General features: G+C 41.6%; 1 protein-coding gene across 2 annotated transcripts in view; it reads left to right on the top strand.

The window, feature by feature from the left end:
* LOC135942068 (neuroligin-4, X-linked-like) overlaps window positions 1-26040 on the top strand; it is a 193652-nt gene that overhangs the window by 60565 nt on the left and 107047 nt on the right. For both annotated transcript variants that reach the window (XM_065487982.1, XM_065487983.1), the window contains exon 3: window positions 25532-25864. In XM_065487982.1, the coding sequence (XP_065344054.1) occupies window positions 25764-25864 (101 nt within the window). In that variant the 5' untranslated portion in view covers window positions 25532-25763. The remainder of the gene's footprint in view (window positions 1-25531; window positions 25865-26040) is intronic.

A 26040-nucleotide genomic window follows, 5' to 3' on the forward strand; every position in this document is an offset into this window, starting at 1 on the left:
ACAGTTATTTATTGTGGTAAATTTCAGCTCTCCCGAGGTGCTTTGAAAAATACCTTCACTGTGACCTTCGGTGGTATGTTTAAACGGGTGATAGAGCAAGAAACTCATTTCACATTTCATAATCAATGCAGCTAAGAAGTTGCTTTCACTTTCACTGCTCAGCACGTGGTGTTTATTTCCTCTCACCCCTTTCGCTGCCGCAAATAAAACTCCCAGGCGTCAACAAAAAGCGAATAGTGCGGTGCAAATTGAAAAGGAGCGTGGCAGTGCGAATTTCGCAATAATGTGCAGGTGGAGGAATGCCCAAAGGAAATTATTTTATCCGCGGGGGAGCGTGGAAAATGAAAACAGGAAGAAAAAGGAGGCCGTGCGCCGTATTTCGTTCGCCCCAACGAGGTGCCAGATTAATTTATGTTTGTCCGTATTCTCATGCAGGCAATCAAGCTTGATGCTTAAGCGCAGTTTTCGCTGCCGTCACTGCTGCTGAGTTGAGTTGGTTATATGTGTTTGAGCGTAAATAATGTTTGCACACACACACAGGCGGAAAATGCTGGCTCGCCCGACTAGAACGGATGTTTGAGCAGGTAGGCAATACGCCAAACACCTCGGGTCATGCCCCCTTTTCACTAACGTAGTTTTCATTATTAAACGCGATCGAATATTTTCTCTGAGCATTTAATCGTCATGGGTTCATCACTTTAGCATGAATCTTGCAATTTCAAGCCATTTAAACCATACCAAAACAGGTATAAACAACCAAAACCGTTCAAATAAACTGAAATTCATAGTAATATAGTCAAAATTTCAAAACTTCCGGCTAAGTTTAAATTTTTTATGTTGGACTCATTTCATCGTTTCATCCAATGTACATTTTTTTATTTTTGGGGAAAGGCAAAATTAATATTGCAGCAATATCGTTTATTTTTTCGTTGAATCAGTTCATTTCAATCTAAAAAATACACACATTTATATTTACTGCTGATGAAATAAAACAAATTAATATTCAAAGTAAAATCAATATTTTATCCATTCCTTCAAGCATGAAACTCATTTAATTTGCGGAAAAGGATTTTCCTTTAAAAACTAATTTAAATAAGCCTCAAGTTTGTGTGAAATGTGGTTTGTGGTACAAATGATGCACTAACAACGCGCCTAAAAATAACTCCCCCCCCCCCAATCTAGAATTCAATGCCATATATTAGTCCTCATAAAAGAATGAACGGCACTCAAATTAAATCATTCAGCGCAATAATTCGGATCCGTGCAAGGAAAAATTAACCAGGTTTGATTTAAAAATTCGTGTTCATAAGCACAACACACAGTTGAACAATTTTAAATCGATTTGGATTCAACGTAAACACGCGCACATGCTCGAATATCCTGGAGCGAAATTCAATTCCAGTCCTCTCGACATAAATGTTTAATTAATTTTCACTGTGCGCATGTATGTTTTAAAAAGGAACAACTATGAAATGGCAGGAAGTGAAGGCAGAAGTGAATTTATCTGCCGCCCCCAGCCGAAATCTCACGTGCGAGAGGCGGGCGCCAAATTGAATTACACATCGCGCTCCGTAAATTAATGCTTGTTCAGTACAAGAGGCGAACACGCCGTAATTGATTTAAATTATAGATAATCGATAATTTATATTGCGAGGAGGCGCAAGTTGCCTTGCATTAATATACATTGCCTTTCGCGTCGTAGTCGGCACAGAGCGGACGCGGGCGCGTGTCTTTATTCCACTCTTGGGGGATATTATGCTCTCAAAGATGCTTTCTATGATCGACGATAGACCCACAACGGCAATAAATAGGGTTGGGAACTTGAGACGATATCATCGATTAAAAAAGACGGATTTTAAACAATCTTAGATTGATTTTACCCCTTTTCCCAGATTTTCTGAGGTATTTCAATATTTAAACGCAATTTAAGCTTCTGAAAAGAACTGAAGGGCTTTTTCAGACGGTTAATTATTGAACCGTTTTAATTTAATGCATCATTTAGTTTTATATTGTGACATGCAAGAATAAACAAGTGTATAAAATAATGCACTGAAAATCCGAATCTTTTTCGGCGAAATTGCATTACAATCATGAATTTTCGTAGTCCATTATACCCCTTTTCCAAATAGATATACATAACTGATTTTATAGCTTTAAAGGGTGTTAATACAATCGTTAGGCAAGTTATATTAATAACCAGCTTCATAATAAAAACACAGAAAAAATCGTCTCAAAGTGGAACTGTAATTTAAGACAGTGAATATCGATTCTTGAAGGTCGAATAAAGGTTGGGCAGCCGAATCATTCAGTCAAAAATGCAATTAAAACATCAGAATTTCATTTTCACTGCCAAAAAAAAAAAATTCCCCGGTGTTTCTTTAAATACCCAACCCAAAGCAATCGATGTGAAATTCTGGAAATGATAAATTCCATTTGCACAAAAATATGAACAACCAATTAATTAGAAAATAGATTGAAACTGGGGAACTGAAAAGTGCGTGGTATTAGCTTTCAACCCACTCCTTTTCAATTCTTTACTTACCCCAGCAAAATTCTTTCACAAAACAAACTCATTTTTGGTCAGCCCTCTTTCCAACATTTCCGTTCATCAGCATAACAAAGTTTGTGTGGGAAAAGTGGCAGACGCGTGGAAAACTCTTTCATGCAGAAAATTCATCCATTGCATTTCCATTGCGCGGGAGGCGGCTTTTCTTTCTTTCCTTCTCTCTTTAGTTCGTTCCAATGGGATCCGTATCGAACGCTCAGCCCCTCTAGCTGCTTTGCTGAGATCATATCTTTCGTTTTCTATTATCCTTGCCATTTGAAAACTGAATTTTTTTGCCTCAGCGCGACAAAGGAACAAACACTATTCGGGGGCTGCTGGTTTTGTGCTGTTTTCTTTTATCAATCCAACAGAAAGCGCTTTCTGCAGGATTAAAGTAGCGCGAGCGTATGTGTGCTGGCGAAATAGGAAAGGATTGCCGGCTGCCCTGAAGCAGAAGATGCTTTTAGCTAATTTCGCGAAAGGCTCGTCTTGACGTACGTACTGCATCGGGCAAACAATTAATCCAACTGGCTGCCAGCAGGAGTGGGACGTTGCTGTTCTGTTCATATCGAATCAAAGGTCAAAGTGTAGGAAATTCTTCAAAAGCTTACTGAATAGAAAATAGAAAGGTTGAACTGAAATACATATATACACAGTAAGGACAATGACTGACTATAATAAATTTAATAATAATTGTCTGTAGCAAATTTATTTTCCTAATTATTTAAAAAAGCGAGGATGAAACTTTCAATTGATAAAGTTCTCCAATGGCTCAGTTCCAACTTCCAAATCCACCAGAATGTGATTTGCTAGAATCTCATCCTTGCTATTTATTTTCTCGACCCAATATAGCAAATTGTTCACAAGCACTGACCGCTCTTAAACTGAAATCGCCCATCACCACGATCAATTTGAACCGTGTCTCATTTCGCCAACAGGACGAGCTCCAATCCGATCATAAAACCATTACGCGGACGGTGGACAATAGCAAAAGCAGTGCAGGTTGGTCGACCCCGGGTGCAGAAAGCTGCAATATAATAAATTGATTCGAACACGGCTGTGATAGTTGTGCAGCATGCATGCAAGTCAGTTTCGTTGCGGCTGGTCGTGCCGTCCTAGATCGAAAAACAATTCAATTTTGCCGCAGCGGACAAAGATTTCGCGCAGAAATTTATGCCCTCGGCCAGGTGGGCGGGCATTTTTCCTCGTAGCCCGATGAAATATATGGGAAAGAGAGCAGCCGCCGCGCGGCATTCCAGTATGATAATGCGCGCGCGTATATTACCAGCGTGTGTGTGTGCGACTGAACGGGGCTGGGGAAAAGAAAAGTTTTAACAAGGTTAGCCCGGCGAATTCCAACGCGTGCGATATATTTTCCCCCGGCGGCTGGCTGCTCGGATATTTTTACCTAATAAATTGCTAAATTAAATTTTATTCCGCGTCTCTCATCGCCGTAATCCTCGGCCATATTTTCATTTGGCCGTCGTCGCGTTCCCATTCATTTCTCAGGCATCTCTGCGTGGAATCCCGCCCTTTGCCTCCGCCGCCAAGGAGAGAGGATTAAGAGCCTCGGCCCGAGGATTAAATTAAAAGATGGATAACTGTATTCAGCCGCCTTTCAATAATGAAATTCTTTCATGCGTGCGGCATGTGAAATGCTGCGTGAAGCTCGTTTTATGGAAAATGTGCCGCTCTCTCGTGCCAGTGGGATTAGCGCGGCGCAAAAACTGGAGCAACAGACAAGTTGCATGTCAAAGGATTTCGAAACTTGCATCGTCCCCTGGTAATGCCGGGTGGAAATATTGACGGTGCACACAGCACGGAAATGATGATGGCATAACTTTGTGCTGTCCTGCAGAATGGCATTTTTCTTCTCTCTTCAGAGCTTGAAAACAACCGTATAACTCCTGCTTGCATTCAATTCAATTACACGGCACAAAACAAAGGAAGAAAATGCTTCTGCTCTCAATTTTTTTGCCTTCCGCGGGGAATTTCCACTTGCTGAGAAAAAAACATGAATCGGATTAAATATAAATCGGTTTGGATTATTAAAGAATCCAGATTTCTAAAGATAAATCTCACTCTATCTCTTCAAATAGGGCTCTGAAATTTTTATGAATATATATTAACAAATATCCTTTATCAAAGACCGTCTTTGACGAAGTTTCTGAGCACACCAATCGGTTCTTGAGGGTCGAATTAGTTTAAGTGGATATTTTTGCCAACCAAAAAGAGCAGCGTGACGTGCGTAGCACGAGTAAAACTTTTTTACCGTTAAAAATATAAACCTATTATGTGAGAAATGCGCATGCGTCACAGCTGGCACACGCCAACCGCAGGCTGCTAGCGGCTGACTAACGTAAGGAGAGTATGTCATCCTCCTTTCTCCTTTGGGCTGGCGTGACGCCTCTCCTTGGCCTCACCAGCTCTGACGCATGCGCAGTTCTCTCATATATGTTCATATTTTTGGCGGTAAAAAAGTTCTACTTGTGCTACGCAAGTCGCGCTGGACATTTTGGTCGGCAAAAATATCCACTTTACCTAATTCAACCCTCAAGAATCGATTGGTGCGCTTAGAAACTTAGTCAAAGATGGTCTTTAAATATTCCGTTTGAAGCCTCATGTACTTGAATTGGAAATGGGAACGCCCAAAAATGTTGTTAACTTCGGTGAATTTGAACACACTCTAACTAATTTATTGGAAATCTTTTGGATCATTTATTTTATTTCTGATATTCAAAGTTTGATGTTTGAGCTGATTTTCTGTCTACATACGCTCAATAGCAACAGGAAATAGGTTTAAATAGAACCAATATTCAAGAGGCATTTGCGTCGTATCGTGCAAAGCTTTCGGAGCGATGCGTTCTGCGAAAGGCAAAGGAAAAATATCTCAGAAAAGAAGCCTATTCATCAGAGCGATGCGTGATCTGCGCGATCCTAGTCACCGCTTCCACGGGGGAAATCCCGCTTTGCACCGCGCAAAAGGTTACTCAAGGATGACATTTTTCAATTTCCTCTGCCGAATCTGGCGCCCCTTTGAGCCGCACATCATGATTTCTCTCGCCACCATGGTCGTATCATATCTGGGATTTTTCCAACTCCCGGCTCTAGAAGTTTTGCTCTCTGACGCAAGTGTAATCTTTAAGCACACACACTTGCGCCTGAAATAAAGCCGCTTTGCGGGGGCTCTTCGCTCTGGGCAGCACGTGTGGTCGTAGAAACACGTCCCTAGAAGCTGCCTCAAATCGTGCCATATCTGCAATGCAAACACGCGTGTTGATGAGAAAACGGCCTGTTTGCCGAGGTGCCGAAGTTTCTCATTAAAGTGGGCGGTGAGGGCAGAGAGAAAGTTCCATTTTTGCTGACGCGCGCACGACATGGCTGAAACTCCGCCACTCATGTCAGCACGAATGGAAAATTGCATCGCACTTTAGCCCCGCCAATGTCCATCGGGAGGCCGGCGAAAATGGTCTCGAGTGATTTTTCCAGACACCTCTGACCTGAATGTCAAAAAGAAAAAGACCGCAATGACATCGCGGACGCTCCAATCAATCAATGCGGACATATTAAATTCCACGTCAATCATGCCTTTTGTATTTAAATTTAAAATGTGACGAATTAGAAACTTACGTCACGGCTATTCTGGAAACTTTACGGCAAAGAGCTCTTAGCGTGGTCTGAATGCTAATTTATTAAATAGGGTTGAGGATTTTAGATGGGCACTTCATGTTAGATGAGAAAGGATTGAACTTTTTTGCCAGGCGATTTCCTTGCCAATAAAATCACAACTTCAGAGGGTTATTGCACTTCTTCTACAAGGGCTTAACTACTAAAGAGCTAGAATGTCAAGAACAATTTTTACTGGTGAATTTCATAGCTTTCGAGTTATGGACGTTCAAATGTCCAAATTGGAAACTGTCTGTAAAAGCTTCTAGGCTAAATTAAACATTTTAAACTAATTATATTTTTGTCTATTTTTGTCGAAAATACAATAACATGAGGATACGATAAACTTTGCTTTTTATTTCAGTGGCTATGAGTGCTACAGCAATAAATTCGGTAAAGTGAAAAAACTCACAACTTTTAATTGGATCCTGAAAACTTTGGCTACCCAATTTCCGGGAAAAGCCGTTTGAAAAATTGGCTCGTATTTATAACAGCAAGTTATTCAGCCCGAAATATTTTTTCCAATACATAGTACAAATCAAACATAATTTGATTCATCTCACTAACAATAAGCAGATTTAAAAAATTAAAAGTTAATTATTGAAACCCATTCACATTTCAAGAAATCATGCCGTTCGAAATTTTGACTTTTAAAATTACGAGGGTTGTATTAAGCGAACCATAGATAACGGAAATTATTCCTTTTGCAGATTGTCGTCATTATTTATCAAACACTATAGCAAATGGTAGAGAAAAACGCCATAACTTTTGGTAGGATTTAGTGCACGCTCCCATTTTGAAAGCCGGTTTTGGGTTCCTATTAAGGTTTGAGACGACACCAAATTCGTGCTCAGTCGGCTTCTAAAACTAAATCAGACAATAAATCACCGTCTTGAGTTCCCAACCCTTTTTATTAGCTCGGAAAACCGATAAAAAGTGTCGCTGTGATAATAAGCCGATGATTTTAGTAAAGCTGCTTTTAGTCGCATCATGTCAAAAGTTTCAATCTGCTCAAAAAGAGAGGGATTTATTTTATATTTATGCCGGGTTTTTATGTACTTTGGCGAGCGGCACGAGTCTGCTTTGCTGGGGTATGAATATAAAAGTCAACGGCCAGTCGCGCACGCGAATGTAAATGCTTCGGCGTTCGGTTTTACGAGGCGCACACGCGCCTATCGAAGAGCATCGCGTTGTCCCGTCAAACCGACGCGTCGTCATTTCTTCGGCATTAAACCGGCACGGCTGGGGAAACAAAAGGAAATGCGACCGAAGCAATAAACGCTGAGAGTATAATGAAACTGACCAGCTTTTTATCAAAACAAACGCGCCGCACCCTTGTCTTTGGCGCAAACAAAGCTCGAAATTGCTGTTAGACAAAATCTAGCCGGCGTAGTAATTGAGGCAAAAAGCGGTCCGGCTAATCAGCGGCAGAAAAACAGATTAAACACTGCGTTTTGCGAGCATTGTCCGGCGTATAGTGCTGCCGTTTGAATATCCTATCCACCCAACCGCTGTTATTCGAGCAAATTGGCACGGCTTTCGATCTGATAATTTGCTTTTGGCTTTAATGAGGCTTGAATTTACGATCTGTTTAATAAGCACCTCTCGGCTATTTGAACATGTATACGCAGTAATTTTGCCATTTTTTTTGATAAAATAATATATTTGTTTAATAGTTTACTTTCAAGGGTATAATTTGCTTTAATCTCACCCACAATTTAGTAAATTATATTATGTTGTGAACTCCTTCGGCCTGATCTGCCCCAACGCGCGCCTGCAGACCCAAGGCGTGGCGCACGGACGTTTTCTGAAGTTTTTCCTCATTCTATTAGTTTAGAAGATTTTAGGAAATATTTTGACGCTTATTGCACGGTAAAATTACGAATTTCTGATTAAAGAATTTAGATCAAGTTTTTCCAAAAATCCTGAAAGTCTGAGAGGATTTTTTTTTAAATTTCTATGCTATTAGTTAAAGTGTTTCCTGCTCTAGATTAAAAAAGGATTTTTAATTTAGCTTTCCATATGAGCTTAAATTGCTAGGAATTCCTTCTCATTTCAAGCCCATTACTTTGCAGAATACGTGTTTCTGAAAAATTAGCAACACCAAACGCGCAGCCATAGCCATTCTCAACTCTTTACCGAAACGCAACACCGACGGCTGAAACAATATTTTTATTGCAATCAAGAGTCGAGGCAAGATTGCCTTTTCCCAGAAAAGCCGTATCGCGTTTCTTTGCGCATGCCATCCTTCAAACGAAACCATTTCCCGCCCAACGCTCTTCGGAGGAGATGGGAAAAAGAGGGAACACGAAATAATGATAATAAAATCAAAAAGTGTGGCCATTTTCGTGGCATCAGAGGCCATATTTTTCTTCTTTTTCCATCTGATAGGATTTGGATGCAGCATTGTTCGAAAAGTGCTCCAACGAAAATGAGATGAAAGCATTAGAGCCGGGGCGAAGGCGCAGCTAGCTTTTCCTTCCGCCCGCTTTCTCCCCCCTCCCTCCTATGTGTATGTGTAGGGCTGCAGAAACAGCAGTGTGTAAATGGGTTGTAATTCGAGATGTTGGATGAGAGCAGAAAAAAGTTCTTGTGTTCTTTTCGCCGCGCTCAAAAGGCCAGCCGAGCACTCGCTGCGCGCAGAAACCAATCTGTAATTAAGTGCCGAGTTATTTTTCTCTCGGGCGAACGTGATGGCGAAACGCGTGTGGCCCAAGCAGAATGGCGCAACTTCAAAGCGATCGAATTGCGGTGCAAAACGTGCGCAGAAAGAAGCAGTGAAGAAAGAAAGTAAAAATTAACAACCGCCTTGCGTCTCCCCGCGATAATGGTGCCGCCGTCGTGTGGGCTTTTTGTTAAACGTAGCAAAACGCGCCGGGCCCACTTATTATACATATAAAAGTATTCAATGCATCCAGCGCCCCGGCAAATCGGCCCAACTTGCTTTTTGCCACGCGTTCCGAGAAATTTAACTCTTCGTCGTGACGCTCGTTAGCGGCGAAAAATCACTCGTTGTTCGGCACCATTGCAGAGGAGATTTGCGCAGAGGAGCGGTAGCCAAGTGCCAGCCATAAATCCACACTCCTTCAAATGCAGCTGTGCGAAAGTTTGAGAATAACTCGAAACAAATTAATAACTGGCTTGAATTAGAGCATAAAATTGCAGCAGCTTTTCATCCCCATTATAAGAGGATAGTAAACTGCATATTTTAATTACAGCCGGATACGTGAAAAATGCTCTTGAATAGAAAATGGCACAAAAACTAACTTTAATTCAAATACGGTTGACACAGCACAAGCTTGGAAATCCTTCTTGCTAATGCATGAACTGATCCCTAAGGATTCAGTTGAAGCCAAAGTTGACCTAAGTAGCACTGTCAATTTTTGAGAAAAGTGGCGACAAAGTTAGCGTGCTTTTCAAATGGTGAATACTCTCTCCTTACTTAAAATCTGATTTTATTTCCCAACAAAGAGTTTCAACAAAATGTGTCTTACACTGTTGAATAGATCTTGACGAGATGAATCGAAATCTGCCAAGAAAAGGTGGTCAAGCACTGTAAAATTTTGAGAAATTTGAATTGTTGCTGTAGCAAGGTCCTTTTTTGCTTGTTGCAAATTATTTATCGATTTACTTCTTATGCATCCAACAATTCAAATAATTTTCAATTGTTGCCCTGTATCAATCCACTTTAATGCGGCTTGTTCAAATAAATCTGTAGGGATTTTTGGAAGCTGGGTGAAAAAGCAACCATTTTTAAAGATTAAAAATTAAGTTTATTTGCTTTTTACCCATTTCTTCCTAGTGATTATCTCCCCACTAATCAAATTTTCAGGATTTTGCATTTCTTTTTATATTAGTTGTTTATAACTAAGGTGAGCCAAAGGTCATATTAGATGGTTTCCCTTGGTGAAAAAATTTTGAGATTTTGTGGGTCTTTTCAAAGCTGTTTAGACTGAGTTCAAAGTAGTTCAAAGCTCAACAGGGGAACAAATTTATTTAGAAATATTCCCCTTTATATTTGATTGAGCAACTGTAGGAATCTTGAATTCTCCAACCATTTAAACAAAGTATAGCGTGCCTTTAACAGTATTAATTATGTTTTAATTTACACAGTTTTAGCTATTTTCAGAGCATAACCTAGAATGTAAAAATTGCTTGAAATTTGGTTCATTCTTGGTGAAAATTGATAAAAGACAAATAGAATTAAACTAGTCGTGTTTTGTTGAAGTTTTATCTCGAGGCAGAGCTGTCCTTTAATTGCAAAGTTTGTATGAATCTTGGCGGCTTATCAAAAGACACTTCACATATAATCTTTACACCACTTGAGGAGGCTCTTAGCAGGAGGTTCCCTTTTGGTATAAGTTCAAGGATCAAAGGCATTTTAATGCATAAATTAATCATATCGCAGAGAACATTAGGGCAAGCGGCGGCGGTGGCGCACTTCAGGGAGGTCTCCTGGCCTCTCATCACGCGCGCACGTGTGCATGTGCGCTGGGCTAATTTGAACGAGAAGAGCAGAGAAGGCGAAATTTGCCCGTCTCGCGCGCGTTTATCCGCATTTATCTTCATAAATCTTTGGCCAACTCACGTACTTACTTCTCTGCTCGGCTCGGCTCTCATCCGCATTAGCCGTGTACATTATTAAAAGCTGCGCCGGCAGTCACGGTCCCAAGAAGCCCGCTGAGCCACTCGCACCACCACCGCCAGACACTTAATCATTCGGCCAACGCGCATTGTTCCGGCCAGCGCAATAAAAGCGGCCAGGAAACAATAAACCGGCGTGTTTATAGGCCCAGCTAATTATTAACGCCATGCAGGCTCAATACAAACACGGCTGGAAATTGAATTTTCTCCTGCGTCTTTGCCAGCACGCAGCCACACTGCACGTACACACTTGTTATTTTTTGGTTTATTTTTTAACATCAAATTCAGACGATTTAACGTCAGGTGCTGCTATCACAAGAAAAAATAGTATTGCAGAACACGATTAATCCAAGGAGAGATAAGCCATTTTTAAACTTTTTGTCTCGTTCAATTTTTGTCACTTGAATTCTTTTCAATCCCCTGGTAGCTGCTTCCACAGTCTTGGAATCAGAAGTTGGAGCAAAATATTAACTATTCATCATTGGTCAAAATACAGGAACAAGTTCAATCGGTCTTACATTATACTGGTGCGTTAGTTCAGATCCAAAATAGGTAAAAGTTGGCAGTTAAAATTATATTTGTGGTGGATTTGAATTACTTAGAGTTTAAAACTTAATGCTTAAAAGTCTTCAGTTTGGATGAGGAAGTCTCAGTCACCGTGAGTTTAATTAAGCTGGACCTGCCCCAGCCACGCCAACCCGCCGGTCAAAAAGAATATAAGGGACTGGAGAAACAAATCGGCATTCGGCCCTTTGGGTCAACCACTTCCCTATTTCAAACTTCATTTTTAAAATTTTGTCAGCCGTGCCAGCTGCTACGCCAAAATTATGTGGCTGAGACCTCTAGCCATTTTTTATTTACTATCATGACACTGTTGAAGAATTAGAGCTCTGGTAAATTTGGAAGCAAACACTGATGAAGAGCCCTCAAGGATTTTCACCAATATTGAAAAGAGGGTTCGTTGCATTATTTAACGTTCGCAGAGGAAGAGCTTTCCACGAAATTTTTCGCCTAATTGCGGTTTGTCCCTTCGGTGGCAAGAGGATTGGGAGCAGGGAACCCACTTCTGATATTAAAGTGGAATGAAGAAAATTGATCAAAGCCGTCTAATTGGTGTTTGAGCATACAAGGTCATCAAGTAGTATCGCTTGCAATGTCCTCAAATGATACCCGAGAGGTGGAATTTCATAACGGTGAGAGTGCCCGAAAGGGTGTTTAATTACCTGAATGGTCCTGCTTTAAAATGGCATGATCTTCAGAAATAATTAAAATACCTAAAATACCACCCACCCACGATAAAAACACAGTTTTACTTTTATGTTTTCAAACAGAGTTGGAAATAAGAAAATAAGTTTCATTGGCATGACAGTAAAACAGCCTTGATGACGGTTCACAATTTTTCTTCTTCTAGATTAAATGGGTAACTTGGAGCGAGGCTTTTGAACTTTCATAAAAGGGATTTTTTGATGAGTGACCAGTTTCACAGAATTTTGTTACATGCATTCTGTTTGGTTTAACTCAGAAACGAAGGCAGTTCAATCGTTTTCCACGGCTGGTGAATCTAAATCCTCTGATTTGGCATTGCAGGAAAATCACTCAGGGATCAAAAAGCTGCTGTCCATTACGAGAACAGGATTTCCCTTTCCACTCTCCACATCCATGCACCTGGTGTGAAGCCATTTTTACTATTTTTTTTCACGATTTGTAGTTTGTTCCTGTTCCTTAATGCAAATTTATTTACACTCTCTGACAAAATAGGTCTAGCCTGTTTGTTTTACAAATAAGAGTTGGAGCACGCAACTCTCCGCGTCCTTACCTGCTTGAAACAATAAGATTTGTTTGTGTAGGCTGCTGAATTATTCATTCTCTTCACGGCTGCATTAATAAATTTTGGGCCAGAGTTTTAAAACAGTTCCTCGCCGCAGAGAAACAACCTTTTGTTGATGCTCAAAATGCAATTTACAAATTAGTTCAAGATGCATGCTCATTATTCCGTCCAATTTCCGTCAGGCTAAGAAGGAACTTCCTCTCACTTCCAAAATTCCGCTACGTCGGCACAACAACTTTGAAGATTCGTCCTGACACGCGAAATAAAAGCAGGCAGCAAACCGGCAAATTAAGCGTAGAGCTAAACTAAAAAGTTGGCTGCTGCTGTGCCGGCGGCGAGCAGCGCATCTGCGGCAGTTTGAAACGAAAATGACAGCAGCGCCCGGGAAACTTGAGATTATCCTTCGTCTCTCACTTGGCGCACGCGGAAAGTTGCTCAGCCCGATAATTTGCATGCTAAAGCAAGATCCCCGCCGCTCATCAATGCATGTCTCATCCCCCGACGGCCCCGACAGCGCGCACACATTCACACGCGGCCAGGTTAGCGCTTCGCCGGGAGAGGAGGAACGAACGATGAAGCCTTTCTCTCGTCATCAGTATTCATTAAAAGTGTTTTGCCATAATTATGCGGGCAACGTCGAGAGTCTGCCTGCCATTACGCATCGAGCGCTCGCCTGAGTGAGTGAGTGCTTTGCTCCTCCGTCGAAAACTCAATTAAAATTTAATTATCCCAGAATCGAGATCGGTTACCTGCGTTCAAACTTAATATTGCCGTTCACTCTGAGGAATTTTTGATGCGTCCTTACAGCAACGTGTTGTACGAGCGTGTTTTATGGCATCCCCAGCGTGTTTGCGGTGTTATTTTCCAAATACCCTTATTCCAATCAAGCGAAGGAACCTGATGAGAAGACCTATCTTAATTGAACACGGCCTCAACTCGAGAATGCCTCAAGCAAACTTAACATTGCATGTTTTTACTGCTCATTGCATTGATAACATAGCGATCACATTAATTTGACAAGCGAGTTTCAGAATGGATTTTTAACAAATAATACAATTTTCTGTAGAAATACGGATAAATGCACCAAGAGGAACTTGCCGTGATGACTGAATACTCTCGATTGCAGAGGACACGAAAAAAGAGATCAAGTAATGATTTTTAATTAATGTTGACGTATTCTCTGCGACAGGACCCTTGCTCACATAATTCATAACCCCAAAATTTCTTCCATTTTTAATGCAATTTTAGAGGTATGGTAATTCATTTTTCAAAAATGAAAAATTTTTACTCTTAACTCCTAATTTATACACTTTTCGGTGTTTTAAAGTGCAATTCAAGCAACTTTTAACTGCAGTATAGGATTTTTTGTTATTAGAAGAAAGCTATTAGTCAGCTTAAAATAATTTATTTATCTATATTTTATTATAATCCAAACAATTAATTAGCAACACCTAATTTAACGCATCGAGTTGATTCAGTACATTTGCACTGTTAATTGTTAAATGGACAAGAACAAAGGGCCGAGAGAAAGAATTTACATCTGCTTTCACTGAATAATAAAGCGCGGTGCCTCGAGAGTAACGAATTCCTTCCCCCCAAAAAACCATTATTCTCATGGTCTCTTTTCAACGCGGTATGGTGCCCTCGGTGGTGAGAAAAAAATCGCAGTACGCAATCTCCCTTGCAAATCGCAGAACGAGCAGCGTGTCCCACTTTAAAAGCAGCAGCTTGTTCAGCAGCATAATTAATGCCGACAAAGGAACGAAACAAGGAAATGACGCGACCGCAAGCGCGGGAACGTAAATTCCAATAAAGAGAACTTGGGGCTGTGAATTTCAGACGTTTTTTTACAGCGGCATGATTGATTTCCAAGTGCTGCGTAATTCACTCTATACTTTTGCGGCTGTAAATTCATTCCGTTTAGACGGATTTAGCTGATTTTTATGATTTTAAATATAGTTGAGATGGCTTCAAATCGCAGATTATTCGCTCTTATTACATGGTCCTGCAATGATTTTAAGCTCAGAAAGAACTCTTCAGTTTTGAACTCTAATTCTCAACCCTTTAATTAGACACGTGGCAAGAAAAAGTTTGGAGCAACACACAGCGAATGCCAGTCTTCCGCTTTTATGTTTTATTTATTCTGCTTCCTGCCTGGCTGCGTTCGTGCGTTTTCAGGCCGACGAGATAGGGCACCGAGAAAAGTCCTAAGTAGCAACATAAATTCCAGGCCTGCGAGCAGGTCTTTCTTTATGCTGGAATAAATGTCCCGGTTAATTCCTGGCCTGGCCTGCTCTCGTTTTCTCCGCCGCTCGAACGTACATTTCGCCGTTCGCTGCCTGGTGCCTGCTCCTCCCGGGGGAGAGTGTGTGTTAATTCCGACCGTGTTGGTGCAGCCATTGCTTTATTATGCCGCACTTTCTGCGCGCCAGCAGCTCCTCGAATTTCGCTCGCGAATGCCCCCGGCCCACTTTTGTCACGCACCGGCGGCGATAATCGCGACCGTAAATTTCGCAGCCGCCGCGCTGAAAATGCGAATTAATGTCGTCTTCTTCGGCCTTTGTTGGCATAATTAAATAGCACATTGTTCTGGTGTACGCGCGTGCGATAATTAATGACGTGCCACTTCGCAGAGCCAGCTAGCTGTCTGCCTGTGTGTCGTTATCTCGGTTTTGTTCTCCGACCGCGCTTTCCGCGATTTTGAACACCATACGCAATTAAGGAAATGGAACACTAGAGCCATCAAAAATACGTAAAAACTAAAGCTCTTCATAGAATGCTCAGCTGCACTGCGGTTTTAATTCTTTTGAACATTCATTTTTATTGGGTTTCTGTCTATTTTTGCACTCCGATCACGTTGCTTGCATTCCTTCCAATATGCATAATAACGTTCGTACTGCATGTCTTCATTCTGGAATACTTTTCCCATTAAGAGCTTGATCTCAGTTTTTTGCAATTTTCAAGACGACGATACTTAGAATTAATTTGTTCCTACAAACGTGTTTCTTTATCAATCAATTTTACAATGGCCACTCCCAAAGGCAGCAAAAAAGGAAATGAATGGAAGACTAAAAAGACGAATATTTATAAAGAGAAAATAATACCACACGTTCTCGTACTGTACAGCAGCTTTTTTATAATGTCAAAACAAACTTATTTACTAGCATGATTTGATGGGAATAGGGAATTAAATAATAATTTTATTTTTCAGTTGAAATTAGATACAGCTTCCTCGGTGTGTAGTGGGCTCTTTCTTTTTCGTACGTCTACAGAATTGTCCTGCTCAACTAGTCTCTGCTGCTGGTTGCAGTCCTAATTCATGAGCTTCCTTTCCCGTTTGAGGGCTGATGATAATTGAGCGGGACACATATATATCTTGAAATGCAGAAAAAACAAACAGCTCTCGTTCTTACACCAAGGAAGCTGCATAGTTTAATTTTAAGCTGAAAATTTATGAAAACTTCGGGGTTGTTGTTACTGTAACAAAATTAAGTTATGAAAAACCGGAAAACCGAATTTCTGTAAATGTTACAATTGGAGAAAATCCAGTAAATAAAAATAATATATGTCTTGAGTGCTCATTTTAGAACAAAAATAATGATAAAGCCAGTTTCACGCTTAATAATCCTCATCCGAACAATACTTTCTATGAACTAGAGTTGGATTTCTTACAATGGTAGCAATATCTCATCGTGGGAATTATTTGTCACTCCTTCTTGAGATGAATTCCAGGAATTTCTATAGTTACCAGTTTCTCGCGAGCAATCATGTTTGTAGATGGAAAATGAGCAGATATCTCGGTATCGACAAGTCCTCGGATCGGCTCTCATCCGCACCTGCAACCGGGAACATATCAATTGTGCCGGGGAGGAGAAACGACTGATTGTGATAGCGAGTGCCATTACTGCACAAATATATATAGCGCTCGCTACCACCGGTGCATTATCCGCTCCATTTCCCCCGAATGCGGATAAATGCGCGACGGCAGAGAGAGCCAGGTCCCCGCGTGCAAACAAAACAAAAATAAACGGACGCTTTTATTGAGAGGAAGAATTGAGTGCGAGCGCAGAGTACTATAAAATGCAACCGGCAATAATTGAATCATCTTCTCCACGGTCGCGACTGATTGCGTCCTTTTTGCTACCTTTCGCATGAATCAGGCTGCTATTGGTTTATCGGTTTACATAGGCCCCGAACAAACGTCACTTGACAGATATTGCTGTTTGTGTCTGCCCGCCCGTTCGCCCGCCTGCCACGTTTTTGCGTTCCATTTGCTGCGCCAACTTATTGGATCTGAGCTGTGCAAATACGTTAAAATGCTTTCGTGCATGTGGATCAGGACACACGCAAACAACAAATTGGCTTTCGAATGTGTTGCGAGTCGAGAGATTCGCTTCCGACGCCTTTTCTAACGTGTTTTCCTGTTTAATGTTTAATTCGCTCGCAATTTCCTTCGATTTCCCGTGTCCAAATTCGACTAGCCTTCTGCGTCTGAGTGTTTGCTCACGACTCTTTTTGAATTTTGTTCCCAAGTAGAGCTTTTGATTAATTTCCCTTCTTGTGTTAAGGATTATGTCGCAACTCTCTGGATTGTGGATACATTTCGAAATGATGCCTCTGGGTCATCTGTTATTCAAAGCTCATGTCAGACCAATATTTGACCAGGATTTCGCCTGCTAGGGGTGGAAGTTATTGGTCGTTTGAAGCACTGACGTGCCAGCCCGGTTCACTATACATGGGGGAGCAAAATATCGACGAGACGTGAAGCTTGTCAAAATTTATATCCGTCTGCAGACAAATTCTATCGACACGCGAACATAATTTTTCTCGTGTTGGTCGAATTTCCGAGTAAATAACAAATGGTGTTATAAATGAAAAGTGAGAGGTAAAATATTTATTTTTTTAAAAATCACAAGGACGTGTTGTATTTGAGCTAATTATATTTTGAGTTGTGTCTGGTTAGTTGTGTTTGTGGTTGGATATAATTTTTTCCAGGTTAATCGATTAATTGAACTATAATTATTGTTGTGATTGATTTGTTAATTTGGAACAAATTTAAGAACAAAAGTTTAAGCGGATGCAATTTTCTCAAATGGCGACATTGTTTGATTTGAATGAGTGGAATTAGTCCGTCTCTTTTCCGCCCTGCAGAAAATTAGCCCAACCGTGGTCAATACTGGTCCCTGTGGGCCACACAAGGCTTATAGAAGGCCCAAAGAGGCTGTAGGGCCCAGCTGGGACGTGGGGATCGAGCCGGGCCGCGCGGGCCGGGGTGGTCCGAAAAGGTCCCTAACTGGTAGGACTCGACTCGTCTCAAATTTGACTAGTCCGTCACATACGACTCAGGGACGTACCAGGGTACGGTCAAAATCCTTCAGATGGTACGTCTCCAGGACCTTTGGACGAGACAGGTTTTGAACGGCCCACAGACGTCTCATTTCTTGGTGGGATGGTAATATAATATCTATATTTAGAATAACTATAGTTATTCTAAATTTGTTAAAAACAATCGCCATCTGTACGTGAGCTCATTACAAACTACTTATTAATCCTGTAATAGATCCAATGATGAATGAAGTAAATATTTTTGCTCCAATATTTCTCGCAACATTTTAAACTAGTATACTTTATTAGAGTTTGCTGATCTTGTTTAACATTTCTTCTCTAAATAAAACGATACAAACTGAACGTTTTCCTCTAGCAGTTCTGAGAAATGAACATTTAACTTTTCATTTGAACTCAGGATATTGCTTCACTTCCAATAAATATCGCCGGTTACATTCACCGTACAGTCTCTAGATTCAATACGAGAATATTTGCAAACAAAAAAATTAGTTTTGATAAAAACTACAAACATCCTGCTACTTTAATAAGCATATTCCAGCTAGCAGGATATGATCTGCCATTTTTCAGACTGCAAAAAAAGGAGCAGGTAGAAAAAGAGAGAGTCAACAGCGTCAGCAGGGCTGTGTATGTCTGGCTGCGTTAGCTCATCTAATGCTCATTTGGGTCCCGGCTGCAATTTACACTCACGTCAGTGGCAGAGTGCCGCCGGGCCTTCCTGCCTCGATATCATACGCACGCAACGATATCAGAGGACGCCGGACAAAAGTGGTGTGCTGCTTTTTGCACATCTGGCGGCGGCCGGGGGTCAGCCTGCCAGGAGAGGAAACACCTCTAAACACTGCGCTGCCTTTTTGCAAAGCCGGAAAATTTGGCGTAAAAATAACAAAGGCGCAGCGGCAGAGTTCGGCCTGATTACACAAATAGGCCTTTTGACGCAACCTTTGTGATTCGAAACTAGGTTGCACAGAGTGAAATCTGGGTGCCAGGATTTTCCGGGTAAATTTAGCTCGAAATATTTCATGAATGAAGCAAGGCCAGCAAATTAGTTACGCGGCTGAATAAGGCTTTCAGCGTTGGATCAAACACAAAAGGGGTGAATAATTTCCGAAGCGTCTCTGACGGAATTGTTTTAGAAGTTAAACTCTCGTTCAAAATCAGAGAGGATTTTAGTAAGCTCAAGTGGGAACGAAATCCAGGAAAATATCAACTGGTGCGTGGAATAAAGTTAAAAGATTTTGAAATTGACTGATATTTTTTATATGCTTTTTTAACCCTGTCCGAGGACCGGGAAGGGCGCGCACTGTATGCTAGCACGAATGCTGAGACCCGGGTCCCAATAACACTGCGAACGGATAACATGGGCGCACCAGGCTGCACAGGGACCCAGCCCACTGAAGGGCCACTTGCCTCCGCACCGAGGACTGCATTGAAACGCTAGACATTCGTCCCGTGATGCGAAATCACGCATGCTGGAAAGGTGCAAACCAGCAAGTAGCGAGAAAATTCCGGAAAAAATATTATTATGGGTAAATACTTTGAGTTTTGCCTGAAAAACCATACTTAAATAGGCTTGGAAACCATCCACAGGTTGCTATTTTACTTAAAAATATATATGGTTTGAAAATAGAAAAAAAGACGCACGGAGGCTACTCATTACTTGAAATCGAAACAGCGTCCACTATTATACGAACAAATGGAAGCATAGCAATCAGAAAAGCAGTCGCTGCGTTTTACGAATGTGTAAGTGTGTGTTCAGGAGTCTTTTAAGGGTAATTGTCAATTTTACCGACTTTATTTCTCCATCCTGAATTTTACATATGTTGTTAGGGGTGTTTCATAGTGTGTAACCTGAAATTTTGAGCAAAAAATTCGGGGGCCTTTTTTTGGGAAATCACGATTTTCGAAAACAGAAAATTTCAGATAGTATATCCGAAATATCAAGGTATCTTCGGTCCAGATTGGAATTTCGATGTGGTTTTTTCACCTTCACACGTAACTTTTTGAGTAGAACAAATTTTCCATTGGTCAAAAATTTGTAGTTCAAAGGTCAAGGTCACAAATTCGCGTGCAAAATGTTCAATTAAAAATATCGCAAAATACGCCCCCTCGGATTTTTTTCATGAAAACGTAAAAAATGTAGCCCTGAATGTGTAGAATCGAATGGTGAAGAGAAATCGATGGAGACTCTGATAGATCGCGAGATATTTTGAATTTAAGGATTCGTGTCGCGCGTCCGGCACGACGACAATATCATCCGGCGATTTTACTTTCGTAATTTACGTCGGAATTTAATATGTAACCCACATGTTATGCATATGATTACCTAGAAAAATAAACGAGCTTTCCAGTGGTGTGCTTACATTTTGTATTGGTTTCAAACTTCTCAAGAAATAGCGGCGCGCGAAAAGAAAATATAAATTTTACAAATATTGACATTTTTACAAATCCCAAATCTCGGGTTCTAACCATCAGAATTGCAAAAACTACCCACCGTTGGACTCGTCTCGACCTTTCCTGACCAGCTGAAAGGTTTAGGGGTGTTTACCCTCCACCCCTAAGTTGCTGAACTTCAACCCCCAAGAAAAAAAAACAAAAAATGTAGCATCCCTCAGTTAGGGATGGAGGGTAAACACCCCTAAACCTTTCAGCTGGTCAGGGAAGGTCGAGACGAGTCCAACGGTGGGTAGTTTTTGCAATTCTGATGGTTAGAACCCGAGATTTGGGATTTGTAAAAATGTCAATATTTGTAAAATTTATATTTTCTTTTCGCGCGCCGCTATTTCTTGAGAAGTTTGAAACCAATACAAAATGTAAGCACACCACTGGAAAGCTCGTTTATTTTTCTAGGTAATCATATGCATAACATGTGGGTTACATATCAAATTCCGACGTAAATTACGAAAGTAAAATCGCCGGATGATATTGTCGTCGTGCCGGACGCGCGACACGAATCCTTAAATTCAAAATATCTCGCGATCTATCAGAGTCTCCATCGATTTCTCTTCACCATTCGATTCTACACATTCAGGGCTACATTTTTTACGTTTTCATGAAAAAAATCCGAGGGGGCGTATTTTGCGATATTTTTAATTGAACATTTTGCACGCGAATTTGTGACCTTGACCTTTGAACTACAAATTTTTGACCAATGGAAAATTTGTTCTACTCAAAAAGTTACGTGTGAAGGTGAAAAAACCACATCGAAATTCCAATCTGGACCGAAGATACCTTGATATTTCGGATATACTATCTGAAATTTTCTGTTTTCGAAAATCGTGATTTCCCAAAAAAAGGCCCCCGAATTTTTTGCTCAAAATTTCAGGTTACACACTATGAAACACCCCTAACAACATATGTAAAATTCAGGATGGAGAAATAAAGTCGGTAAAATTGACAATTACCCTTAAAAGACTCCTGAACACACACGTAAGTGAAATTATTGCAGAAGAGCGTGTGTATTTCTGGGGATGGGGGTGAAGGGAAGCGAGCAGTTTGGGCCCGGCCGGCAGTAGAAGCAGCACATACACATCGACTAGGCGTCAGGCCGTGTGCAGCAGCGGGGCTTAAAGGGTTGTTCGCTGCCGATATACCCAGAGGGCAAGCCACTATTTCGTGATCTGAAAGTCAATGCAGTCTGTGCGGTTTTGCTCTCGCTTCTTCCAGCACAGCACAAGCACAGCCCGGCCGGCGAAAAGAATGGCTGGCCGGTCAGCTGGCTCCAAAAGCTCTCAAAGTGCAACTACTATTGAGTTAAAAACTCTCTGCGGCTTTGCCCTTTCTTCTCCGCGTTTGCATACGGTGCTGAGCGGCAAAAAATTCATGGCCCTGTGGAGGAAACTGTTTGTGCCGGCTGCTTTTATGCAGATTGCGGGCAAATTTTATCAACGCCGCGATGACCGCCGGCGGAGCAAATTGCGCTCCCGGCGAGCCAGAATACGTTCACTGCACTCCTTGTTTTCAATTTAGCGCGCGGTTTGTAATAAAGTTTGCTCTGCTCGCTCTCTCATATTTTATTCAAACACCACGCTCAGCTGAGTGGCGAATCCGTTTTTGCTGAATGGAATCGCGCACCTCCAAAACCCAACGCGCAAATCCCCGAAGCAAGATGCGAGGGAAAGAATTTGTACAGGCCGGCCTGCGATTCGCACGACGATCACGTCGCCCCCTTCCGAATTTGTCGATTTCTTGCTCCAGTTCTCTTCAGAGGAACAACTGACAAGAGGAAATCGAGTTCCTTGCCGAGTCTCGCCGATTTGGGTGTAAACAACGAAAATTCATTGGCCAGGACCGACGAGTATGATGGATATATAAAAAAGATCTGTGGATACATATGGTGAAGAAAGATTAATTATTATGTGTTCCTTTTTAAATAGTTTTTCTTTTACAAATACTTTGAATTTATTAGTATTAAATCATTAGGAGAATAAATTAAATTAGGATACCCTCGGTTTTTACAGCATTGCGACTATATCAGTAAAAAATCCACTTTAATAAAAATAATTAAGCAATAAAATGAAAATCCTTTTTCCACAAAGAGTAATATTGTAAAAGTTGGGAAACGTTTCTTCTTCCATATTACATTTGAAATCGGCAAGGATACCCCAAATACGGTCCACCCTGTAGCGTTGTCTGCGCTGTTACGCGGAATTTATTTATTCATACATTCTCGCTGCGAAATCTGATATTGCACACATATTTGTCGCGCGCATAAGAAGCCGAGGACCTTTTTCCCCAACTTGATTTCGCCTTTCAAAATTATTCAGCGAGAGCATATGGCGATGATGACGAAAGCTACCCAAGCAGCCACTGCTCCTCTTTTTGCCAACACAATCGGATTTCAATATGCAGTCGGCGAATCCGGCGCCGAATACACCAGCGGCGCATTGCTCCTTTTCTCTCCGCCGCCGTAATCAAAATAGTGGGTGTGTGTGTTCCGTCATAATTTATTAGGTGCGCTCTCTGTCACATTTTTCTCGCCGCGCGTGGGCGAGGAGCAGGCCCTCACGAAAATACTCACACAGCGCCTGCCAGAGCCCCGGGTATAAAATTTTGCCTCGCCATTTGTCAGCCAGCTGCGAGAGAGAGGAACGTGCGAAAATTTCATACGACCCTCGATAGAGGCACGATCCTCTCCTGCTGACTGGCTGCATTTTTTCTCAAAATTTCTGATTTGCATAGGAATCACGGGGGACCAGCATATTTGCAAACTGTGAAAAATAAACACAGCCCGAAAATTTTTAAACTGCATTTTCGTAGTGAAAAAATTGTTTAGTAAGCTTTAGATACTAACAGCATTAAAATTCATGGACTAATTGGGGAACATTTTATGGAGGGATTTAGTTTCTATAAAACAATTCTATTAAATCGACTAATAGCAACAAAAACCGTTCAGTTTGTTCATTTTGCATAACTCATGATTTCCTCTATACAATGGTAATCACACGGACTAATAATTATAAAAAGTCTAACTCCAACTAAATTGCTCCCAAAAACAGTGAAAAATTGTCTACCATTTTGCCAAAATAAAAAACGTCTCAAAATAACAGCCCTATACATGACTGCATCAGCATAATGTACAACTTTAACGAGATCGGCGTGCGCTGATTGAAAGTGAAGCTATGGTCTCTCCAGAGAGTTCAGAACAAAGAGCAGGCAAGAGTAATCAACGTACGAGGAAACACACCACACACGTGTCACATGCAACGAAAATCATGAAAATCCAATCCTCTCTGCACTTAGACTCACTAAGCGTCAGAGAGTGATTTCGCGGCTTCGAAATGGAGCCGCAAAAACTCGTGCAAATCATTAAACCGCAAATGGGGGATTATTATTGCTTCCCAATCGTGCAGTCAATTTAAATGAAAGCCATCTGTCAACGTCACGTGCTTGCTGCGTTATGTACGTTATTTGTATGTGAATAATGCGGATTTGGATCACGTTGCGTGCGAGTGTGTGCGGTCCCGAGTAGAACAGAGTGCCAGTTATGGATAGATGAGGGAATGGGGGTGGTGGGTGGGTGGGTAGGCTTTTTGGTAACTCTCTGCGGCGCGGTCGGTGGCTAGTTTCCAAGCTGAAATCAAGCCCGGCCCCTGCCTCGTTCGTGTAATAATAGCTAGTTTGCCAGAATGTTGGCGCAGGGATTTATTCACTTGCTGACAGAAACACGTACAAGTGCGTTCACATATTAAAGCGATCGACCTCCGGCGGCGGCTCCAATTTGCATTTAGAAAGTGTATATATATTGTTTTGTGAGCGCGCGAGAGAGAGTGTGTGGCGTGATCGACCATAGAGTTGCATGCACGGAAAAATCTGGAAGACAATAAAAATGCAAGAATGATGGCTTGCGGATAATTCAATAAACTGCCGATGAAAAAATCAGTCCAATGCGGACTTTTATTATTTGAATAAGCCGTAAAAGTCCAAGGGAAAAAAGAGAAACGTTGCAGATGCCTTGGGAAGTCACGGAACGCGTTTGATCCGCCCGCGTTTCTTGCAAATTAATGAAGACGATAAGTTTGCCGTGAGTGTCTTTGACCAACTTTGGTGCTTAATTGAAAGTTTGGATTACTTTTGCGCAAAAGCGAGTTTGTGTCGACTGCCCCGGCCGACGCCAAGGATTAGGCCAGATATCATCGTCCTCTTTCAAACAAAGTTGATGTTTTAATCAAAACTTCGACGCCGTGGCACATTCCTTCTGCCGAAAAGAGCTCTCTCCACACAGAAGCTGCTTATCGCTGCTTTACAATCAGTTCCCCTGGCCGCACTTTTTCGCCAAAGTTTCTCGCTTCCACAGCTTCCTGCCTTTCTCCTATCGACCCGAGCGAGCGCACCACCTTTTGTGCTTTGCACCTTTCCGGACTTCTCAAATTACACAAGTTTTGGACTTAACGTCGAGCCTTCTCACCCGGCAAACATCGAGAACTGCTCTGAATGTAAAATAAACTGCCTTTGAAGTAGTTTGAATTTTCTCTATTCGTCTTCTAATGGCCCTGACTGCGTTCAAAGAGTTTAAAGTTTCCGATTAGCCGGAAAATATAAACCCATGGATTTCAGACGAAAGGCTTTTTTCATATGGCCTCTAGTTGTAGTGGAATCATAAAGTAAGACTGAAAATGTGATTTAATTTAAGCCAAACTTAAACTGTTGTTAAATTATTTAAATCAGAGGATAAAAACCCTTTAAATTTATATAGAATTATACAATTTGAAAAAACTGCTATAAAATAATTGAATTAAGAGTTCTGCAAATCTATAGATGAATTTTGCTTACACAATTTTCTTATCTTGAATTTGAGACCGAAAATTCAGTCCTGTTAAAACAAGGAGTGAAACACCCCAGATGTGTTTCATTATTCAAAATGCAAATCTACGGACAAATTAAATACAATTAGTTAATTCCGCCCACGCACGAGAAGCAGCCAACGGCAATCAATCGCATGAAGCTGCGCATTGTTTGCATTTACCCCTGACATGAGGCTAATTAGCGACGTCTGTGTGTTGCAGGTGTTTGATGTGGGCATGGCGATGCGAGCGGCCGGCCTCGACACTTGCCGAGCAGAAGAGCAGCAGAGTGATCCGCGTCGGCTTTTAGGTTGACCGAGCGGGCGTCTGGTGTCAGTCGGCGATTGCGGTCCGTCGGCCGGTGGGCGAGCCAGCAAGCAAGTCAGGCATGATCTCGTTGCAACAGCCGCCGCACTGTTTGCCCACGGACAGATGACCCAGACCGGGAGTAGCCATGCACGTCTGCTTCTGGCTGTTGACCATCAGCGTCCTCGGCGCCGCAGCCCCCACCGCCTCCCCACCTGTTAAATACGGCGCCCGCGTCGTCAAAACCAAGTGAGTGCATTTACTACACATGCTAGCCCCTTGGTTAAGCGGATTATTTTTATCCAGATTTCACCCCGATTTTCCAGACGAAAACTGCATCAAAATTAGGTTATTTCGACCCCTCAGTTTCTGTACCACCCTAACAACATTCCAAAAAATCAGAATGGTATGATCAAACAAGAATT

The sequence above is a fragment of the Cloeon dipterum genome, chromosome 4 (genome assembly GCF_949628265.1).
Source record: "Cloeon dipterum chromosome 4, ieCloDipt1.1, whole genome shotgun sequence".
NCBI classification, from domain to species: domain Eukaryota; kingdom Metazoa; phylum Arthropoda; class Insecta; order Ephemeroptera; family Baetidae; genus Cloeon; species Cloeon dipterum.